We start from the raw sequence: 18,592 nt of genomic DNA, 5'->3' as shown, positions 1-18,592 counted from the left end.
GGTTTCAGCATTCACAAGCTCAAGCACCTCCAGCTCACTCGCAGAATCCAGCCCTGACTCGGCCTGCAGTTGGCGCGTCGGTGTACCCAGGAGCCCCAACCCCAGCCCGCCCATTGATCACGATGCCGACCCACCCCGCAGCGGTTACGCCACCTCGAGCTGCCAATGTAATGCCACCCCATTCGGCTATGCGGCCGGCGGGGGTCTCGGGCGTGGCCCCTCGGCCGGCGGGCGTCTCGGGCGTGGCCCCTCGGCCGGCAGTTCCCACCCCAGCTGTTGCCTTGCCTGCCAAGGCTGAAGTGCAGGCCCCATCAGCTTTGAGACATGATGTTGTAACCGTGTATTGTGGTGAGAGCTCTGTCCAGGTGCGAGTGGCTATGGACCTGTTTGGTATTGGCCAGCTGATCGACCCAGCTGACCTCACCCTGGGAGGCTGTGGTTCCACTGGCCTGGACAGCACTGCTTCAGTGGTGGTGTTTGAGACGGAGCTTCAGGGGTGTGGCAGCACACTGACGGTACACTGATTTTCATTCTGCAGTCAACTCCAGTAATCCTTGCATGTGTAGACACAGCATTGTAACAACTTGGATGTTGTCCACAGATGACTGAGGACTCCCTCATCTATGGCTTTGACCTCAACTACCAACCCAAAGCATTGGGTGATACTCCCATTGTAAGGACTAATGAAGCTGTGGTTGGTATCCAGTGCCATTATATGAGGTGAGAATAATTGCTAGTAATGTACAGGAGGGACACAATGGATTCATACTTCAGGCATTAACTGCAACTGCCATGCTTGCATGATGGAAAGCAGGCATGCCATCACTAATTCCAATGAAGCTAATTTAACCCTCTACTCTGGGCTGCATGTTTCTGTCTGCTTGCTAACTTCAGATCTGGAAAGTGATGTGATGGGCCTTGGTGGCACTGGGAATGTCTCTTGGGAGTCCTGTGCCCCAACAACCAGAAACTGCTTGCACATTTTGTAACAATGGCTCTGTTCTACTCTGAATCTGCAATAGAAATAATTTAGCTAATCAACTTCCTTGCCAGGCTGCACAATGTCAGCAGCAATGCCCTGCAGCCAACCTGGATCCCTTACCGCTCTACCATGTCTGCTGAGGATGTCCTGGTCTTCTCCCTGAGGCTCATGGCTGGTAAGCAGGACTGCCCATGACCCTCACTGACTGTGGTGCTGTAATGACCAACACAACTGTCTGCAGATGACTGGCAAGCTGAGAGGACATCCAACGTGTTCTTCCTGGGAGACACCATGAACATCGAAGCCTCTGTGGTCCAGGCCAACCACGTGCCCCTCCGTGTCTTTGCTGACAGCTGTGTTGCCACCCTAGTCCCTGATCTGAATGCAGTCCCCAGATATGCCTTCATTGAGAACCATGGGTAAGTGGTTTGTGCCGCATGAATACCCTGCCCTACGTAAGAGCTGTGAACTGCAGTATTGGCTCTTCAGGTGCCTGATGGATGCCAAGCTGACGGACTCCCGCTCCAAGTTCCTGCCCAGGGTCCAGGATGACAAGCTGAAGATTCAGCTAGATGCCTTCAGGTTCTTCCAGGACAGCAGAAGTTCAGTGAGTAGAACAAGCAGCAGTAATGTTGCAGCATTGAAATGGAATTAATGCAGCCAGCTTTTACTGACCCCTCTTCCTGACCTGGCTGCTTGTCTGCAGGTATACATTATTTGCCATCTGAAAGCCACAGCAGCTTCTGCTACAACTGACTCGCAGTACAAGGCTTGCTCCTTTTCCACTGCAGCCAACAGGTAGGCTTGCCACTGGTGGAAATGGTACACACTAGTTCAGAATGGCAGCAGTAACCTGTTCCTCTGCTAGGTGGATGGCTGCAGGTGGGAATGACCAGGTGTGTGGCTGCTGTGATGCAAGCTGTGGCTTCAGGAAGGGGAGGAGTGTGGACGCTGGTGCAGGTATGCTATGCCTCTTGGCTAACAGCTGCTACGCTATAACCTAATCATGGTAAGCTGTGTAGACATGTTCCTGCTCCTTCCAGCACTGCAGGGTGAAGGTGATGCAACCCTTGGCCCCATCATTGTCCAGTCTGCCCAAGAAGCAGAGCCTGAATTCCAGATGTCACCACTGGAAGCCAAGGATCATGAAGCAGCAGGTAACTATCTGGGTGTCATTGTAGGAACTGCCCATGTCACAGGCTAAGCTTTTTCCACTAGGGAGTGGACTGCTATTGAATCCTGTACATAACATGATCTCTCGCTCATTCCTCAGCTGCTTCCCCAGAGGTTGTGGTCCTGGCTGGAGTGGTGGCTGTAGCTGGTCTGGTCTGTGTGACTGTGCTGACTGTACTACTGAGGAAACACAAACTATCTGTATAAATGATCAATAAAATGTGCTACAACTTCAGCCCTCTTGCATGAGTCTCCATGGTACTGGTGGTCACATTTCTACTTTGCTGTGGGTTGCATGACTTGGGGGGTGCAGAGCAACCAGATGGTAGCCCCCTGCCATGCTCAGTATGGCCATGGATTGCTCTGTGCTTCAATGCTTCCCCTCACCTGAAGGGTTGCCCTAATGATAGCGGCACATGGCTGTTCATGGTGCAGCTGCTTGGCCCCCCTTTGGCATGTTTGCCATGGTGAGCTTGACATGTCTAAGCATGAACAACATCCAGTTGTATCCTAGCGGTTACATTTCAGTGATATCTTTCCACCTTGTATGGCTAGGTAGGGCCTGTAGCAACGTGATGCAACCAGGTAAAGTGACTACTTGCTGATGGAATTTCAGGAATGAATTGGCCAGATGGGGACTTCCACTGTCATGTCAATCTGAAGTAAACTATACCTATTTCCAAAGAACAAATCCTAATTTCTGCACAGATGGATGTGTGACATGCTAGGAGAAAGCATTGTTTTCACGCAGCTCCCTTCAGCTTCAAGTTCCAAGTTACAGGAAGAGCATTTGCATAGAGGGGGCACTTTGCATTGGCAACACATGCTTCAATGCTCTGGGATTGTTTATAATCCTGTCAGTTTAATACTGCATGACTGAGACCTGTCAGAGAACCCAGCAACAATGAATTTTATCACAATCACCTGGACACTTCTACTGCAGTTGGGGTGAGAGCATTTTTTCACTTAATTCTCAACCTGCCCATTGAATCTGCAAGCCTCATGTTCACAATCTAATCCTTTCTTATTCCACAAACTACCAGAGAATCATTCTACCACAGACAGTAACCTTATGCTACTCCTGGATAATATACCAAGTACCATTACAGAAAAAATATCAGAGAACCCAGTACCACCTGCACATGCCACACCAACACCAGAGAGCACCTTAATCCATGATAAACGAAAAGAAAATACCAATATCAACTTTAATCATGACATTTGTTATAAAACTGATATATCACAAAACACTACCACATGCAAGACGCAACAAAATTTTAAAATGGAAATCTGAAATGTTTTTAAATTTTAAAAAAAATTTCAAATTCAGTCAATACTCAAGCATCAAAATGAGTTTATTGAATTACAACCACATTGCAGTGGCTATTCACATCTTTAACAGAAAAAAATCACACACATCACTATGTTCAGGTTAAACTAGCAGATAGCAGTGTAGGTGTCCTAGACACCACAAATCTTTCAATTTAACCCACGAACATAAAACACTTGAAAAATCCTTTTCCCATTTAAAAATAAAAAGAAAAACATCCAATGCAAATGAAAACTGGAAATCCTTACTCAGATGCACTTCAGATTTCCTATTGATCCATGTAAAGCAAATAATTTTTGACCAGTTTCTTACAAAATTAAATTAATTGAATAAGATGACAGATAATGAAAATATTCTCAGATGTCGAAATTATCAATATATCCAAATGAATTTATGAATGTTTTAATGCTTGAAGTATATTCAAACTAATATAAATTTAGTAGAACATGTTTCCAGTGTGGTAACACATTTATACAGGAACATTTTATGGCGTCATTTCTGCATTGCAGTGGCCCTACAGCACAAGGGCCCCAGCCCTCTATAGAGCCAATGCTGTACATGCCTCAGAGATCCTCTTTTTCTCTCTGTGTAACAGGATTTGTATAGAGGAAGGGGCTTTGCATACCTGTCCTGCCTCTCTGCTCCACACACTTTAAGAGCCCCAGTGCTGATCAGTGTCTGTTCAGCCCTTTCAGACACACTGGCTCAGACAGCACAATGATGTCATTCTTTCTATTGTATGTGATGATGGGACTCTTCGCTGAAGGTAAGTTGATCTGATTCGCGACTTTGCTGTTATTATTATTCAGTTTGGATACTGTCACATACAAATTTAATATATACAGTAAATATAATTTTTTTCTGTGGTGAAATTTCTTTGGATTTAATATCGATTTCCTTGTTTTGTTTTTTAGGATCAGCAGCAGATGTAGTTCTGACTCAGTCTCCAGCAACTCATTCTGTTCAGCAGGGAGGCACTGTCTCCATCAGCTGTACAGCCAGTGAGGATGTTAATGACTACCTCAACTGGTACCTGCAGAAACCTGGTCAGGCTCCTAAACTTCTGATTTATAGATCTACCACTCGCCAGTCTGGGATTCCTGATCGTTTCAGTGGGAGTGGATATGAGACTCAGTTTACACTGAAAATCACTGGAGTCCAGAATGAAGATGAAGGAGATTATTACTGTCAGAGTTATATCGGGTTACACAGTGTTACAGCCCTGTACAAAAACCTCCCTCAGTCAGACTGCAGGTGCTGGGGGGGGGGGGGGGGGGGGCACTGACCTGAGACACTGTTACTAACAACAGGCCTGCAGGGGGCGACCCAGAGCTGCAGCCTGTGCATAAACCTCTCTGAGCTGAAGAGCTGCTCTGCTTCATATACAGAACCCACAGCAGAGCTGCCACTGCTGAACCACACACTTCTGTAGCAGAACATCACAGGAGACACATACATCACAAATCACTTTCAGATTTGATCCCCTTTTTATGGTATGGTATTGGTGTAATATCATTTCCTTTTTAACATCATTTAATTTGACACAGTTGCGTATTGCAATAAAATTGGAAGATTACAGGATTGTGAGAAAGTGTGGTTTCACACCATTCTCAATTCACGATTGAGTTCTTTTTCATAAGAAAATCAGCTTTTCTTACTGTCGGAGTGACCAGATACTGGGAGCTCTGAGTAGCATCACAGATCAGAGACCCCGCCTTCGCCCACTTGTCCACACTGAGAGTCAGGGAGCTGCTCCAGCTGTACAGGCCGTCCTTCTCCAGGGCCCCGGCACTCCCGTCCAGACATGAATGTTAACTTGCTCAAATTGAGAATTAAGTATAAAAGAGAATTAAGTATACATGAAAATTTTTCAGCAAATTGCGAATGTCTGAAATCCAGATAGTTAGTTTATCAGAAGTTTAAAGTTTTTTACTCTTACAAATAGTGAAATAATTGCTGCTTCTGTTCTTATTGCCAATATCTAGTCTGGTCCTGCCACCAAACGTCAATCATGGTGATTCAGTCTAACTGACTGGCCGTACTAAAACCAGCCTGCACTACAGTGAGAGGACAGTTCTGGCAGCTGGTAGCTGAGACAGTAGCGTCAGCACGTCCTCTACTGGAGACTTGTGGAATGACAACTACTAATGTCTCAAGTCTTGTTGCTGCAATCACCTCAATGTGATTAGGATCTGCAATGCATGACCTATGAGGGCACTGGCCCACTAATTGTACATGGAAACCTCCTTCACTAAAAATATTTTGCATCTCAAATTCATTTTGTCTAAACACTAGACTGAAGTTTTGCATTTAGTATATCATGGATTATATTGTGGGGGAAATCAATGACCACAACATACATTGCTGTTTTGCATACATTAAATCAGAAATCAGCCAAATCATAATCAGAGGGCACTCTATGATTACGAGATTAGTCTGTACCATATCCTAAGATGAACAAAAAGAATACATGTACCACTGACACAGCGCAGAGAAGTCATTGTCTCTAACAAAAGTAGTGGAATAGTGGAGGTAGCTGTGGACACCTCAGTACCAATTTGGCCATAGTGTGGGCATCAGTGCCAGTGGAGCAGTCGTGGACACCTCACTGTCAGTGCAACCCGTTTTTATCATGTGACAGACTTTATATAATCATGATTTTTAATAGTTTTTGTAATCAATATACTTTTCTGAACTGCAGTTCCAGTAGGGACATCATGCACTTCCTGCCCCTCTGTCCTGACCAGTTAAAACATGTCAGTGGAAAGTAGTGAAGGCCTCAGTGCCAACAGGCCAGTAGTGTGGGCATCAGTGACAGTAGATCAGTAAAAACCATTTTCATAATCAGATTTTTAACCCATTTATGAATATCATTGTATTTTATAATGTTAAGACTTAGATATAGATATATATGTGGAGTGAAAATCCAGATGTATGTGTTTTAGAAATCTGCTCTCTGATGTCCTGCTGTCCTGATACTGTTTGTGCTGAACCAGTCTGTCTATCTCACAGTCCACAGCACTGCTGGGCTGCAAGTGTCTGCTGTACCCAGGAAGAGCATTTGCATAGAGAGGACACTTTGCATTGGCAGCACATGCTTCAGTGCTCTGGGAGTGTTTATAATCCTGTCAGTTTAACACTTCATGACTGAGAGCTGTCTGTCATGACAAGAGAATCCAGAGCAACAATGACTTTCATCACTATGTTCATCTAAACCCTTTCCTTTTGTACATATGCTGGGAGCAATATTTTTTGTAAAATGCAAATTTAGAAAAAAATCTTTAAAAAAAAATCACTGACCCAGGACACTAAGGACCTCCTGTAACAAATTTAATTCATGTGTGTTTAGGGGCATGCACTGGGATCAAATCAACAATAAAGAGTAAGTATTATTATTATAAACTTAAGGATCACTCCCAATCCACAGAATGTATCATTTAAACAACACCAATTTTAAATATTTTCATACATGGCATTTTGAACAATATATTCATAATATAAGGCACCAAAGGCTACATACTTTAAAACAATGTTACAAAAGCAACTAAATTCCTCCCAACTGACACTTCTAATAATTAGATTGTAAAACAGTAGCAAACAGCAAGTTAAATCATGAATAATTAGATCAATGGTTTTAAAAGTATTGTAACATTGGCTGGCTTATATATTATCAGTATAGAAAATTATAAAAGAACAGATTTATTTATACAGGCACATTTATTCGACATGCATTTTTTAAAAAACTTTTAGAAACAATCCATGCCACATAATGCAATGCTTCACGCCAGGCCCGGCGCTATGCATTGCACCCCCAGACGGACCTCAGTGCACCCCCAGCTGTTTCCTTATATCCCGATGTCTATATAGTGTTTATCACTTTTTGTGGCCTGCTGTGGATTGCAATTGCAGCCCTCTATATTTTCTCCTGGTGCCGGGCCTGCTTCACGGTACGGTACATTATGATGCTGGTACGTTGGCTAGTCTGTCTCAGAGCAGATTCCCTGTCTGCAGGCCTCACAGAAAGATATCTCATGCGGTTTCGTCCACACCTTTTCGGACAAGCAGGGATTGCTGTCCTGCTCCTCCTCTTCGCTGTAGCAGTTCTTTCTGATCTTGCGGAATAGCTTGAAAAGGACCTCCTCCACCCCCTCTGCAGAGAAGCCCGGCCGCTCAAACTTTCCCTTGCAGTTCCTGCATGCCTGTCCGAAGGGACGCATCATGACTGTACCCCGGTGGCTCCACAGCCGGTAGTGGAAGAGAACCACGACGTGTGCTGAAGGCCAGGTTCTGTTGCAGGTACTGCACCTAAACCTGAGAATGGGGTGAATTACATGCTTTGAGTTCATCTGCGGTTTTCAGAATTGTGAGAACGTGTAGGTGCAGTATCAGAGGTGAACCAAAAGATGGCAGCGGTTTTTTACCATCCATGGATAAACGACTGTTATGGAGAGTATTTGTGGTCTGATGAAAATGGTCTGGAGAGTCTCTGACTAGAGCCTGCAGCCCAGTCAGTCCAGGCTGGTCAATCAGTCTCCATTGACTGTAAGGCCAGTACAGCAGTTGCCACTTATAGTGGCTCTCAGTACTATCTTTCCTGGTACCAGCAGAGATCTGGAGAAGCTCCCAAACTCCTGATCTACCGGACATCAGACAGGCAGTCAGGAGTGTCCTCTAGATTCAGTGGCAGTGGGAGAGGAAATGGGCTTGATTTCACTCTGACCATCAGTAATGTCCAGGCTGAAGATGCAGGAGATTATTACTGTCAGAGCCACCACTACATCAGTAGTTTAGAGTAGTAAACATCTGTTCACACAGTATTGGGCAGCTGAACACAAACCTCACTCAGCACAGAGACTGCACTGCTGCAGTGGCTCAGATAATAAGGACATCCTCTACCAAACTGATCTTCAATTTAAAAACATTATTTGTTTTAAGTCTGAAAACTTTTTTTAATGTGCTTTAAAAACAGTCTAATTAACCAGTGATGTAATGTTTAATCGTGTGTGCATGTGCGGGTATTCACCAGGATAGAATCAAGGAGAAATAATTAGTTTATTAGTATTTAGGTCATTAAAAATCACATTTTCTCAAGTTCTCTTTAAAGCTTTGAATACATGGCATTTGAACAATATGTACAAAAAATATAAAGCATCACAGGCTACATTTTTACATTATACCATTTTAAAAAATAATGTTACAAAACCTACAACTAAATTACTTAGCACATACATTTACAATAATTACATTGTTATATAGTAATACTGCATGTTAGATCAGTATTTTTAATACTTGTAAACTATCATTAGCTGACACTTGGCACTTGGAAAATGGCACTTATTTTCATTTACACTTGCAGACACATTTGGTTAAAGTGCATATTTTAAAACCTGACGTTTTCTAAATTAGTCGTGCCACAGAGTGCACTGCCGCTGATGATGATGCTGTGTTACGTACACTAGTCCTCTTCGCAGCAGATTCCCTGAGTGCAGGCCTCGCACAGCGAACTCTCGTGCGGTTTCGTCCACACCTTTTCGGACGAGCAGGAATCGCTGTCCTGCTCCTCCTCTTCGCCATAGCAATTCTTCCTGATCTTGCGGAATAGCTTTAGCAGGACCTCCTCCACCTCCTCTGTGGAGAAACCCGGCAACTCGAAGTCTCCCTTGCAACGCCTGCATGCCTGTCCGAACGGACGCATGATGACCGTGCCACGGTCGCTCCGCAGCCGGTAATGGAAGAGAACCACGACCCGGGCTGAAGGCCAGGTTTTGGAACAAGTGTCGCACCTAAACCTGGAAATGGGTTGAAATACATGGTTTGAGTCGGTGTGATGGTTACAGAATGGAGAAAATGTAGATGCAATATCACAGTTGAACCACAGGCTGGCAGTTGTTCTACTATTCACGGAATGAGGACTGTGACACGAGTTTTAACTGTCTTGATATATGGTCTTTTATGGCTTTGCATGGCATTTATTTTAATTAGGGGTGTCTTTTAAATGCAGCTGTGCTTCTGGTGTTATAAAGAAGCAGACCTGTAAGTAATCTTCATGACATCAAATATGGATAATTATATAAATACAATTACAACACAACTGTAATTCAAAATCAATCATAATCAAAATAATTTTGGGGTTGCGTTCCGTTTCACGTGACACCTTAAGAATATTACCGGTCACGCCTCAAAAGTAGGCCTCCGGGTCTTGGAAGTATTACTTTTTCATCAAGAAAAAAAAACTGAGAGCCGCCTTAGGCACTGAAAAACTCCGTCGTCTGCTGTGTGTAAATACAATGACATCGGTCTATGCTGTACGTTTTCTGGCCAACTACTGGTCATGCAGCGCTTGTACTATTGTTGACGCCTGGTATGGCTATTTGCTTGTGTTGTACTCTGCCTCACTTTTAAGTCGCTATGGATGAAAACGTTTGACAAATGAAGAGAGGTAAATGTAAATTTATCTGTGGTTGAGTCTCGTTGCTGTTCGCGAGCGTTCTAATCCGACAGGGGAAAGTTATTGCCCGAACAAGCCTGACATGTGTGACGGTAACCCGTGTCGCATTGCCAAAAAGAGAGTCACAAGGGTATTACATCAGAGTCTGATGAAGATTCCTGGCAATCTTCAATAAGTTGCATTTCGCTACATGCTCTTATATCCGCCATCAGATACTGGTTGGACAAAGCTAACCGAGTCTGCACTAAACCTGTCAGAGGCCAAGTCGCACAGTAATCTGGGTTCTCATCAAAATGATGCATGTACATATTCATACAAACTAAATGAGGCGATTTGGTCGTATTTATTCTTTCTATCCGCTATTGTTATTGTTTGCATATCGCAGTTCTCGGGGAGACGCCTTGAACCTGGGACTATGAGGGTTCTGCCGCCTCGAATCCCCAGTCAAGTTTTGCTGAGAAATAAAAAGCGGTAGGTATCTGCATATGGATTTTTACGCAATGTAGACCCTTAAGCCTCATCACCTCGTAGCACAGAGGGACAATCACAAAAACGGCGACTGAAGTGATACTCACTGTCCGAATGCGCAGCCACAGTAGATCTTCCAGCCCCGTTTCCTCTCGGCTGTCGACAGGTCTTCCTGGAGGCTGTAGTTGAACTGAAAAACCCAGCTGTCGTTATAATCCAACTCTTCCTCCAACATTACGTCGAAAGTGTTCATCCACAACGAAGGAGACCAGTCTGCCGTTGTAAAAAAAGAAACAAAATTAGCCTTGCCAATACCATAATCGAACACAGTCATCATTAAGTCACAGTCATCATTCTTTTCTGTTTCATTTGATTTATTCAGTTCATTTATTTAGTTATATTCGGCAATTGCCCCAGTGAATGTAGCACTCATCAGTATCTAAATACGCACCTGTGCTCATTTTGTAGTTCTTCTCTTGAATGTCCGAGGTCTGTGCTCAGATGTCAGTTCACAACAACCTCAGTTTTAGGACGTTTTTCTTCTCTTGTATGTCCGAAGTCTGTTCTCAGATGTCAGTTCACAACAACCTCAGTTTTAGGACGTTTATTAAGATGTGGGCATATATGTATCGTTCCTCGACTGTCCACGCCTCCCCATCGTTTCGTCTGGAAACTGGAAAGCGAAACTGATCGCCTCTGTTTCGTTTTGGAGCTCAGCTTTCGCTTTTCAAGTTAGAGCGCGTGTGGCCAAAAGCCAGAGCGATCCCATGATCTTTAACAGCACGGGGCTGATCGCTCCACTCGCTTTTCACAACATTTGTTTTGCAGTCTAATTTCAAGTAATGTGGGTTTTAAGCAAGGAGCTTTCACAACAAGCGTCACCCGTCTTTCAGACGAGCGGTGATGTGCGACCTCAGCATTGTCTTGTTTTGTGCTTCTTCAGTGTGTGTGTGCGCGTGGTGCGTGTCTGTGTGTACTACATGGTCCAGGAGAAGGTGTCCTGTCTAGTTTTCTGGGGTTTATTCTGTGCTCTGGGTAAATTTCTGTCTCTGTTATTTGTGTAACCAAGTCTTATCAAATATCATCAGCAATTCAGGGGCCGTTGGTGTCATGCAGCTTCAAGTGCAAGAAGTGCAGGCCATTGGACAGTTCATCAGATTACTTATTTTGTCTTTAATTGGTAAAATCTCTTTTCATTTCATATTTATATATTAATTTTACATTTTTAATGAGTTGTATTTTATTTCTGAAGTGAACATAGCTTTACATTCAGAGACAACTTCCTGTTGTAGAGAACTAGTATAACAGGAGCTATTACATTCCGAAAGAATGATGAAACTTCTCCCAAAATGTTCAGAGTTCAGGTGTGAATCCTAATATACAGAAACTACATCTAGTTTTACTAGATGCCACACTAGCAGTATAAGTATGCAAAAAATGCCACGCGATAGGCTAGTCCCATATTAATTAGTTAAGTTGAATGACTGCTCAAGTGGACAGTGAGATTTTATGAAAGGTCACATCAAAAAAATCCTCAACTGACCCATTAACACTGCAACCCTTGCAACTTATCTAAAATGACTCCACGTAATGATGGCACAACCCCATGATACAGACTACATTTGTTTCCATGGTATATTTGTTAATTTGACTGCTGTTTTTTATGGGAGTCTGGCTGACACTGAAACATCAGTTTCAGTAGAGATCAGTAGGCTATCTCTACGTTCAATCCTTCTCCCGGTGTTCTATGCTGCAAAGCCATCCGAAGTTCACCTTTTTCACCAGAAGAGGGAGCCAGGAGTTCGTTGTAGGGATGAACACCTATAATGAACACCCTGAACTTCAATGGCAAGCCGAACCTCTATTTAGTCGGTTCCTACCTGACTCGATGTCCTTGCCCCCTGGTCTGTTTGCTCAAACTCTGAGTGCAGTGCATGACCAAGTTTTGTGTGAGTTTAACAGATCCTTGCCAATAAAATGACAGTGACATGACTGATTAAGAGTACCATTAAAAGGAACCTCCACCAAAAATTGTAATCTAACCACATATAACTTAGACTCCTTAATTATTCGAAGCTAATGTTTACTGATAAATTATACCCTCATTTTCGCAATACAAATTCCACAATTAGCTGGAGACCCTCGTCTGAGTGGGTGCGAATACTTTGAAGTTGATATAAAAGTTTTTATTTGACGGCATCGGGGCTCGGGAATTTCATAACGAGTTGATATCCAGAACTGTGATATCTCTAGTAAGAAGTACTGACATCAAACATACTAATGGGAATTTCAAACCACTCGTTATGAACGTTATTTTAATTCATGTGCGTCCAGTATTTTCTTGTTAACAGAGGAAAACAGTTCAATGTCTGGGTTTTGCCAACTACCTTTTTTACGGCGAGCGTGCGTGAGTAGAATAATCAATGCGCATGTGCGCCACTCCATTTGCAAAGGTTGATGGTTCCTGGAGTGTTTTATTTGTCTGAAGTACAGTTTGGCAGGTAGGTGTGCACTTTGCTCAAACTACAGGTAGCTGGCGCATTGCCTTCCTGATGAGTTTTGTTAAATGGAAAAAACAGTATCAGGGTTTCTGACAAACGGGACAGAGACGTTCTTTGTTCATCTCGATTGGTACATGGACAGAAATTGAAATCCAAGGAAGGGTTGCAACATTTCGCAAGGTGAGAATTGGGTCGAGTCGTTTTCAAAAGGGGTCGGTAAACATGAATAGTTGGCTATCAACTTTGGCTGTACGCGAAAGATAAAAGCAGCCATGCTAGTGATTTAAGTACCAGTACAACATCTTGCAGTGTCCTGAATAGAAAGCATTAATTTGAACCAGTTCGCTAACCGCGGTTCATTTTGCTGCTTACACAACGATTCCCGGGGAGTGATCAGGTACGGGTATGGTTTGCTATGTAGTCTAGTTAATTATCACTTCTTCAACGTGGCCAGATGTTGGCTAGCCAAGTAAGTTAACTTCGGCCCCCTGTCAAGACTGGCCTTTCGTGGTTGAGTTAAGTACATTTCCCTGTTTGTCCTAAGGACTTTTTGCGTGTGGCTTTGATATTTGTTACCCAGTAACTGCCAGTTTTGAAGGACAGTGTAAGTGCTACCGGCCCGACCTTCAAACAGACATTGACGTTCATCAAACCAGCTTGGTCGCTATCTATGCTTAGGTGTTCGGTGTGTTGGAGTGAATCCGTTTTTGTACCTGTTTTACGAGACCAGAGCTAGGCAACCGTGGCCTTGTAGTGCCGGAGATGTTGCTGTTTTTGTTCCGTCAGAATTCATAATTGCTGTATCAATTATCCTAACATTAATTATATTACTGCAAGCAAAGGTGAGTTAGAGAGGGAACTACCCGAAGCCGCTCCTTTACTCCGGGACCACGGTGGTCTGTCGTGCAGTTCTGCGCTTTTCTTCGTGTTGGACCTATGTGTCCCGCAAACCAAACTGAATTTTGTGGTCTGTGGTCTAGACAACTTGTACTACATTCCGAACGGTAATATGCAGCCTCAAACTGTGCTCCTGCGCGTTGTAACGAGAGCAGAATACGCTTTCTTCCAATGGAAAGAGGGTTAAACCACACATGCGAGCTTGGTGATGCTGATAACAAAAAGAAAAAAAAAAACTAGTTCGGAAGGTAGAAAAAAGGGTAGAAATCTGGATGCGGTGTGTTTTAAAGGCTGTAGGCAGTGTTTTCTGATGTCGAATAAACCTGTCCGCCAAGTCAGCCCTCGGTGAAATCTGATGCTCTTGTCATTTTGTCTGTGCGTCAGTATCCTGAAGGTTAACCCTTGGAAAGAGCTGGCCGGTGGGGTGCCGTTCAGGTAGCAGGCCTGTGACATCAAAGAGCGAATCAGAATATGGCCTGCGGGTTATCATGTAGCTTTAGGGCTTTAGGGACAGGGACAAAGGGGGGAGACCTTGTTTTGAAAGTGTGAGGTGCCCTGTGTATGCATTCCTGCATTCCAGCCTTCCCTCTGTGGGACGTCCTGTAGGTGTTTGCAGGTCTGGGCGTGCTCCTCAGCACAATGGCCAATGCTTAACACTGGCACAGTGAAGGATGAGCACCTATATGTCTCACGGAACAGTGCGGCACCAGCACCCATGCCCCACGCCGAGCTCTGGTACAGTGCGGGACCACACACAGGCTCTGTTTCCGGTAGGCTCTGGCCATAGGAAGCGAAGGAATTTCCTGTCCTCTCTAATCTCTGGAGACCCCTTAATCTGCGCTGTTATTTTCTGCAGCGGAAGGTTGAATTTGCATGTGGGTGTGTGTTCAGCTTCCCAAACCTTTTTTTTTTTTTTTTGTCACAGCGGTCATTGTTCTTCAGTTTGTAGTTTTCTATCAGGTCTTAGATATAATTATTCTTAAATATGCCTGTAAATTTAGTTTGGCTTTATGGTCTCAGAAGCTGTGTAAATGGAGCGATATAACCTAATGTATGCACCATGGTTGAATGGTCAGTGTATGAAAGTGATATAATCACATGCACTGTTGGCAGTCACTGTATAATATCAAATCTAACATGGGCGATCACTGTATCAATGGATCATAACCACATATACACTACAGGCTGGACCTGTCTGGCTTAGTTGTGTGTCTTTTATTATTATTTTTTTAATTCTGTAAATGCGACAGTGAAAGTGTCTCCCATATCTGTCTGTTGACGAGCAAGCTTCTTGTCGAAGAGGGTATGATGTGAGCTACAGAGGATTGATCCGGTTCCACAACCTGAAAGTCCTGTTTTTCCGGGGTCAGAGTGCAGAGTGCTCTGTAGGCGGGGCTGCGGTTTAGACACTTAGTTCTCTTGCAGTGTACTTCTGTGTTGGTGCTGGTTGCCTGTTTGGTTATTGCATGTTGTGGTTGGGTGAGTTCCCTGTGGGGCAGGGCCTTGCAAGAAAAGCTTGTCTTCTGTGTGTACCCTGATCCATACAGAACACAGTGCCATACTTGTACATTTGCCTTTCCATCTGCCCAGATCACAAAAGTGTTGCTCTTCAAAGGATTTTCAGAGTTTGGGGGCATGCTATTTGGTCAGAAACCAGGGTATGGTATTATATTAAAGGATTTTCAGAGTTTGGGGGCATGCTATTTGGTCAGAAACCAGTGTATGATATTATTTTGTGACTTTGCTTATGTCCTTTTTCAGGCTGGCTTGTACATTTTCGTATGCTGCTGATTTGCATACATAGGCTAACTGGATGTTTCCAGTTCAGGTTTGAGTGATTGTGCAGGGGTATAACAGAAGTGGCCCACATCTGGTTTGGACCTGCAGCTGTCTGGTTACGGGTCTTCTCACAGCAGTAACGACTGTAGAAGAGCTGCACTGTTGTGCCAATCCGGCTTGAATGATGGCTGTTGCTTTTGCTAATCAGTCTGACTGCATTAAAATGTCTTTGCTCTAGTTGGCATTGTTCCTAAAGGGCACAATATCGATTTGTGGCAGTTTGTGTCTGGATTTGTTATCTCTGTTTACTCGTTAAGTCTGTGTGTCTTTTTTTTTTGATTTACAATAAACTTTTTAGCACATGTTTGAAGCCTGCATTTTTCCTCTACCTTTCCTGTTATTCTTTGTCTTAGTGGCCCATATTTTAATGCTTGTGCTTTAAGTGGTCCATTAATGCAATCAACTTTTTTCCATATTCTTGTGCTGCAGAAAGGGTCAGAGGTTTTAGAAGCTCAATTTAGCCAGTGGTGCCTCTTGAGGGCAAAATGTTATGGTCCTTGCAGGAAAATACCAATGGTCTCATCTGATCTTGTTTGATTTCTCTCTGGACAGAAGTAAACCTAAGAACCTTTGAGTCTTTGGAGGGAGAAACGGGCAGACACATGCCTGTGAAGTTCAGCACCACGAGACCAATGACCCTCTGTGAATGTAGGTCACATTTCTTCCACTATCACTATACTGTTTATTATTCTAACATGGAAAAGTATAAAAAAATGTATTCTGCATCATTAAACTTTTGTAATCAAAATGTTGGTCAGCCTGCCAAGGTTGAATAGTAGACCCAGTGAAAATGGCTGCATTAGGTTTTGTGCTTATAATGCTGACTTTGAAACACTGGCCAGTGAAACTGCTGTTGGGCCAACACAAATACACACATATGCATACACACGCGCACGCACACACACACGCACACGCACACACACACGGCTCAGGACTTTGTACCACATCTACATTCCAAAGTCCAGTCAGGTGGCTTCTGCGGCCCTACCCTTTTCCTGGTTGAGCCCCACACCCACCACACATTCGTCCAATTGCGAACCAAGGTGCCTTTGAGTTGCCATGGTGACCGGGTGACTCACCGGCACTTGCTCTGACTTACAGTTGACACGAAAGCTGTCAGCTGTTGGGCCTATCCCTGGTGCGGTGGAGTGCGCACACCCACTTTGTCAATAGAAAGCGCCTTCAGAAGTTTGCTTCACCCAGCAGTCTGTGACTGCAGGGAACAGCACAGATAGCACTCAGTGGCACCATCCCCTGTGGAATGTAGGGCACCTTTGTCTGTAGCCCCACAGCAATAGGGAGGAGTAAACCCTAGACGGAAAGTGCAAATATATAATGGCTTTCAGTTCATCGTGCGCCAATTCATTGGCTTTGTGATAAGAGAGTCAGCCCAGGGTGTCTGAATCTAATGGTTTCAGCCCTCAGCCAAGCCGTAGCAGGCTTTAAAAGTGCTGTCCATTGCCTCTTTGCTTGGTGCTCTGTATTAAGAGAGTTGCCACTGACTGTAATGTCTCTGCAATAGGTTGGGCTCCTGTCTAATGGTTGTACTTGTGCATCAGCTACTTTATTTTATGGAAATTGGGATAGGCTTTGACCCCAGGCTCCTCTTGCTTTAATGACCATATGACCATATGTTTTTTTGTCCTTAGACCTGGGCTGAGTTCATACACAGTACTTAAGGGTTAGTCAAGCTCAGATCAATCAACTTGAGTACAGGAGTGCTAGAATAGTTCTACCCATTTCATACAAGTGGGAGCTGTCTGGCAGCCATATCTGACCATGAATACCTTGGTGTAATGCAAATCAACATCTTTGAGTCCTTGCTACAGAGCAGTAGTAACAATATATGTTTATAATAGTCTTCTTCCCTGAGAGATTTATTTTTTATCAGATCAATTAGTAAAATTTGAGGGTAATTAATTTCGTTGAACTTACATAACATCCTACTTTCATGTTCATGTTTATGACATAAGCGGCGTTGATCCCTTTGCATGTTATTTCTTGGTATTCAAAAAAACTGTGGATTTGTTTAAGCACACATCTGTAGGGAAGTAAAACCATCATTTTGGCATATGACAAAAACTTAAAGAAAAATATTTCATGCCAATTAAAATAATTATTCAATAAAAAACGTGATGTTCTGGCTGTTAGTTGGACTGGTACAGCTACTAAGTGTCTCCAGCTGTGCCAGAGATCTCCTTGCTGCATTTTTTGCATCTATTTGTGCTGTTGGCACGTTCCTACACGTTCGTGCCAGTGATCTCATACAGGACCAAGCTAGAAAGCAGCTGCTGAAACCTCCAGTTCTTGAAGAGAGTGGTTTGTAGGTTGACATTATGAATATCCCACTGATGGGTGTGATTGTTCAGTTTTGGTTTTTTTGTTGTCTTTTCCTCTTTTCTTTTTTATTTTGTGATTGTTTCCTCTTTGTTTTTGCTTGCTTGCCGGCGCTCTGTTTGAAACTTGCTAAATACAGAACTTTGAATGCCCTTGTTCCCCTCAGGATCTGCCTGTTGCTGGGTTTCGTGACGCAGTGATGGAGGTTCAGGGTGAGTGAAGCGTCTCTTTCCCTCTGTCCTGTCCTTGTGTGTGTGGATTGGGGGTCGTTTTGCTGGCAGCCACACGGATTTAGAGGAAATTCCCTTCAGGTTGCTGTGTGACGCAGCCCTCCTTTGACCTAAGCGGAGAAGCCTGTCGTGTATTTTGAATAACCATATATTTGAATGTTCATTGACTGCTAAAGGTACATACTCAAATATTTTGCTGAGACTCTGTCTCCAAGTAGTTATTGAAACTAGTGTTTTGCTCTCAGTGAAGACTGGCAGTATGAATTATCAGATACACTGGATGGTGGTTTGGCAGAGTATATGTGTGTGTGTGTGTGCACATCTGTGTTGAAAATATATTGCCTTTTTCGTTTGTTTCATATGGCAATTAGCTGTGTTTAATTAGGC

At 43.7% G+C, this 18,592-nt stretch overlaps 2 protein-coding genes across 2 annotated transcripts; one reads left to right on the top strand and one right to left on the bottom strand.

Moving 5' to 3' along the window:
- The first annotated feature begins 362 nt into the window (after nt 1-362).
- On the top strand, nt 363-2,362 carry LOC118796596 (zona pellucida sperm-binding protein 3-like). Its single transcript, XM_036555575.1, has 9 exons — nt 363-515; nt 602-720; nt 1,054-1,157; nt 1,224-1,401; nt 1,472-1,589; nt 1,689-1,780; nt 1,851-1,936; nt 2,026-2,139; nt 2,256-2,362. The coding sequence occupies exons 1-9, from the start codon at nt 378-380 to the stop codon at nt 2,360-2,362; spliced, it is 1,056 nt and encodes a 351-aa protein (XP_036411468.1). The 5' UTR covers nt 363-377.
- A 6,536-nt stretch (nt 2,363-8,898) lies between these two features.
- LOC118796240 (receptor-transporting protein 4-like) lies at nt 8,899-11,046 on the bottom strand. The gene is made up of 3 exons (XM_036555038.1): nt 10,853-11,046; nt 10,509-10,674; nt 8,899-9,274 (listed from the first exon to the last, which is right to left on the bottom strand). The coding sequence occupies exons 1-3, from the start codon at nt 10,860-10,862 to the stop codon at nt 8,941-8,943; spliced, it is 510 nt and encodes a 169-aa protein (XP_036410931.1). The 5' UTR covers nt 10,863-11,046; the 3' UTR covers nt 8,899-8,940.
- Between the last annotated feature and the right edge of the window lie 7,546 nt (nt 11,047-18,592).

This window comes from Megalops cyprinoides, chromosome 21 (assembly GCF_013368585.1).
Source record: "Megalops cyprinoides isolate fMegCyp1 chromosome 21, fMegCyp1.pri, whole genome shotgun sequence".
NCBI lineage: Eukaryota > Metazoa > Chordata > Actinopteri > Elopiformes > Megalopidae > Megalops > Megalops cyprinoides.
This window is presented reverse-complemented; position numbering and strand designations above follow the sequence as displayed.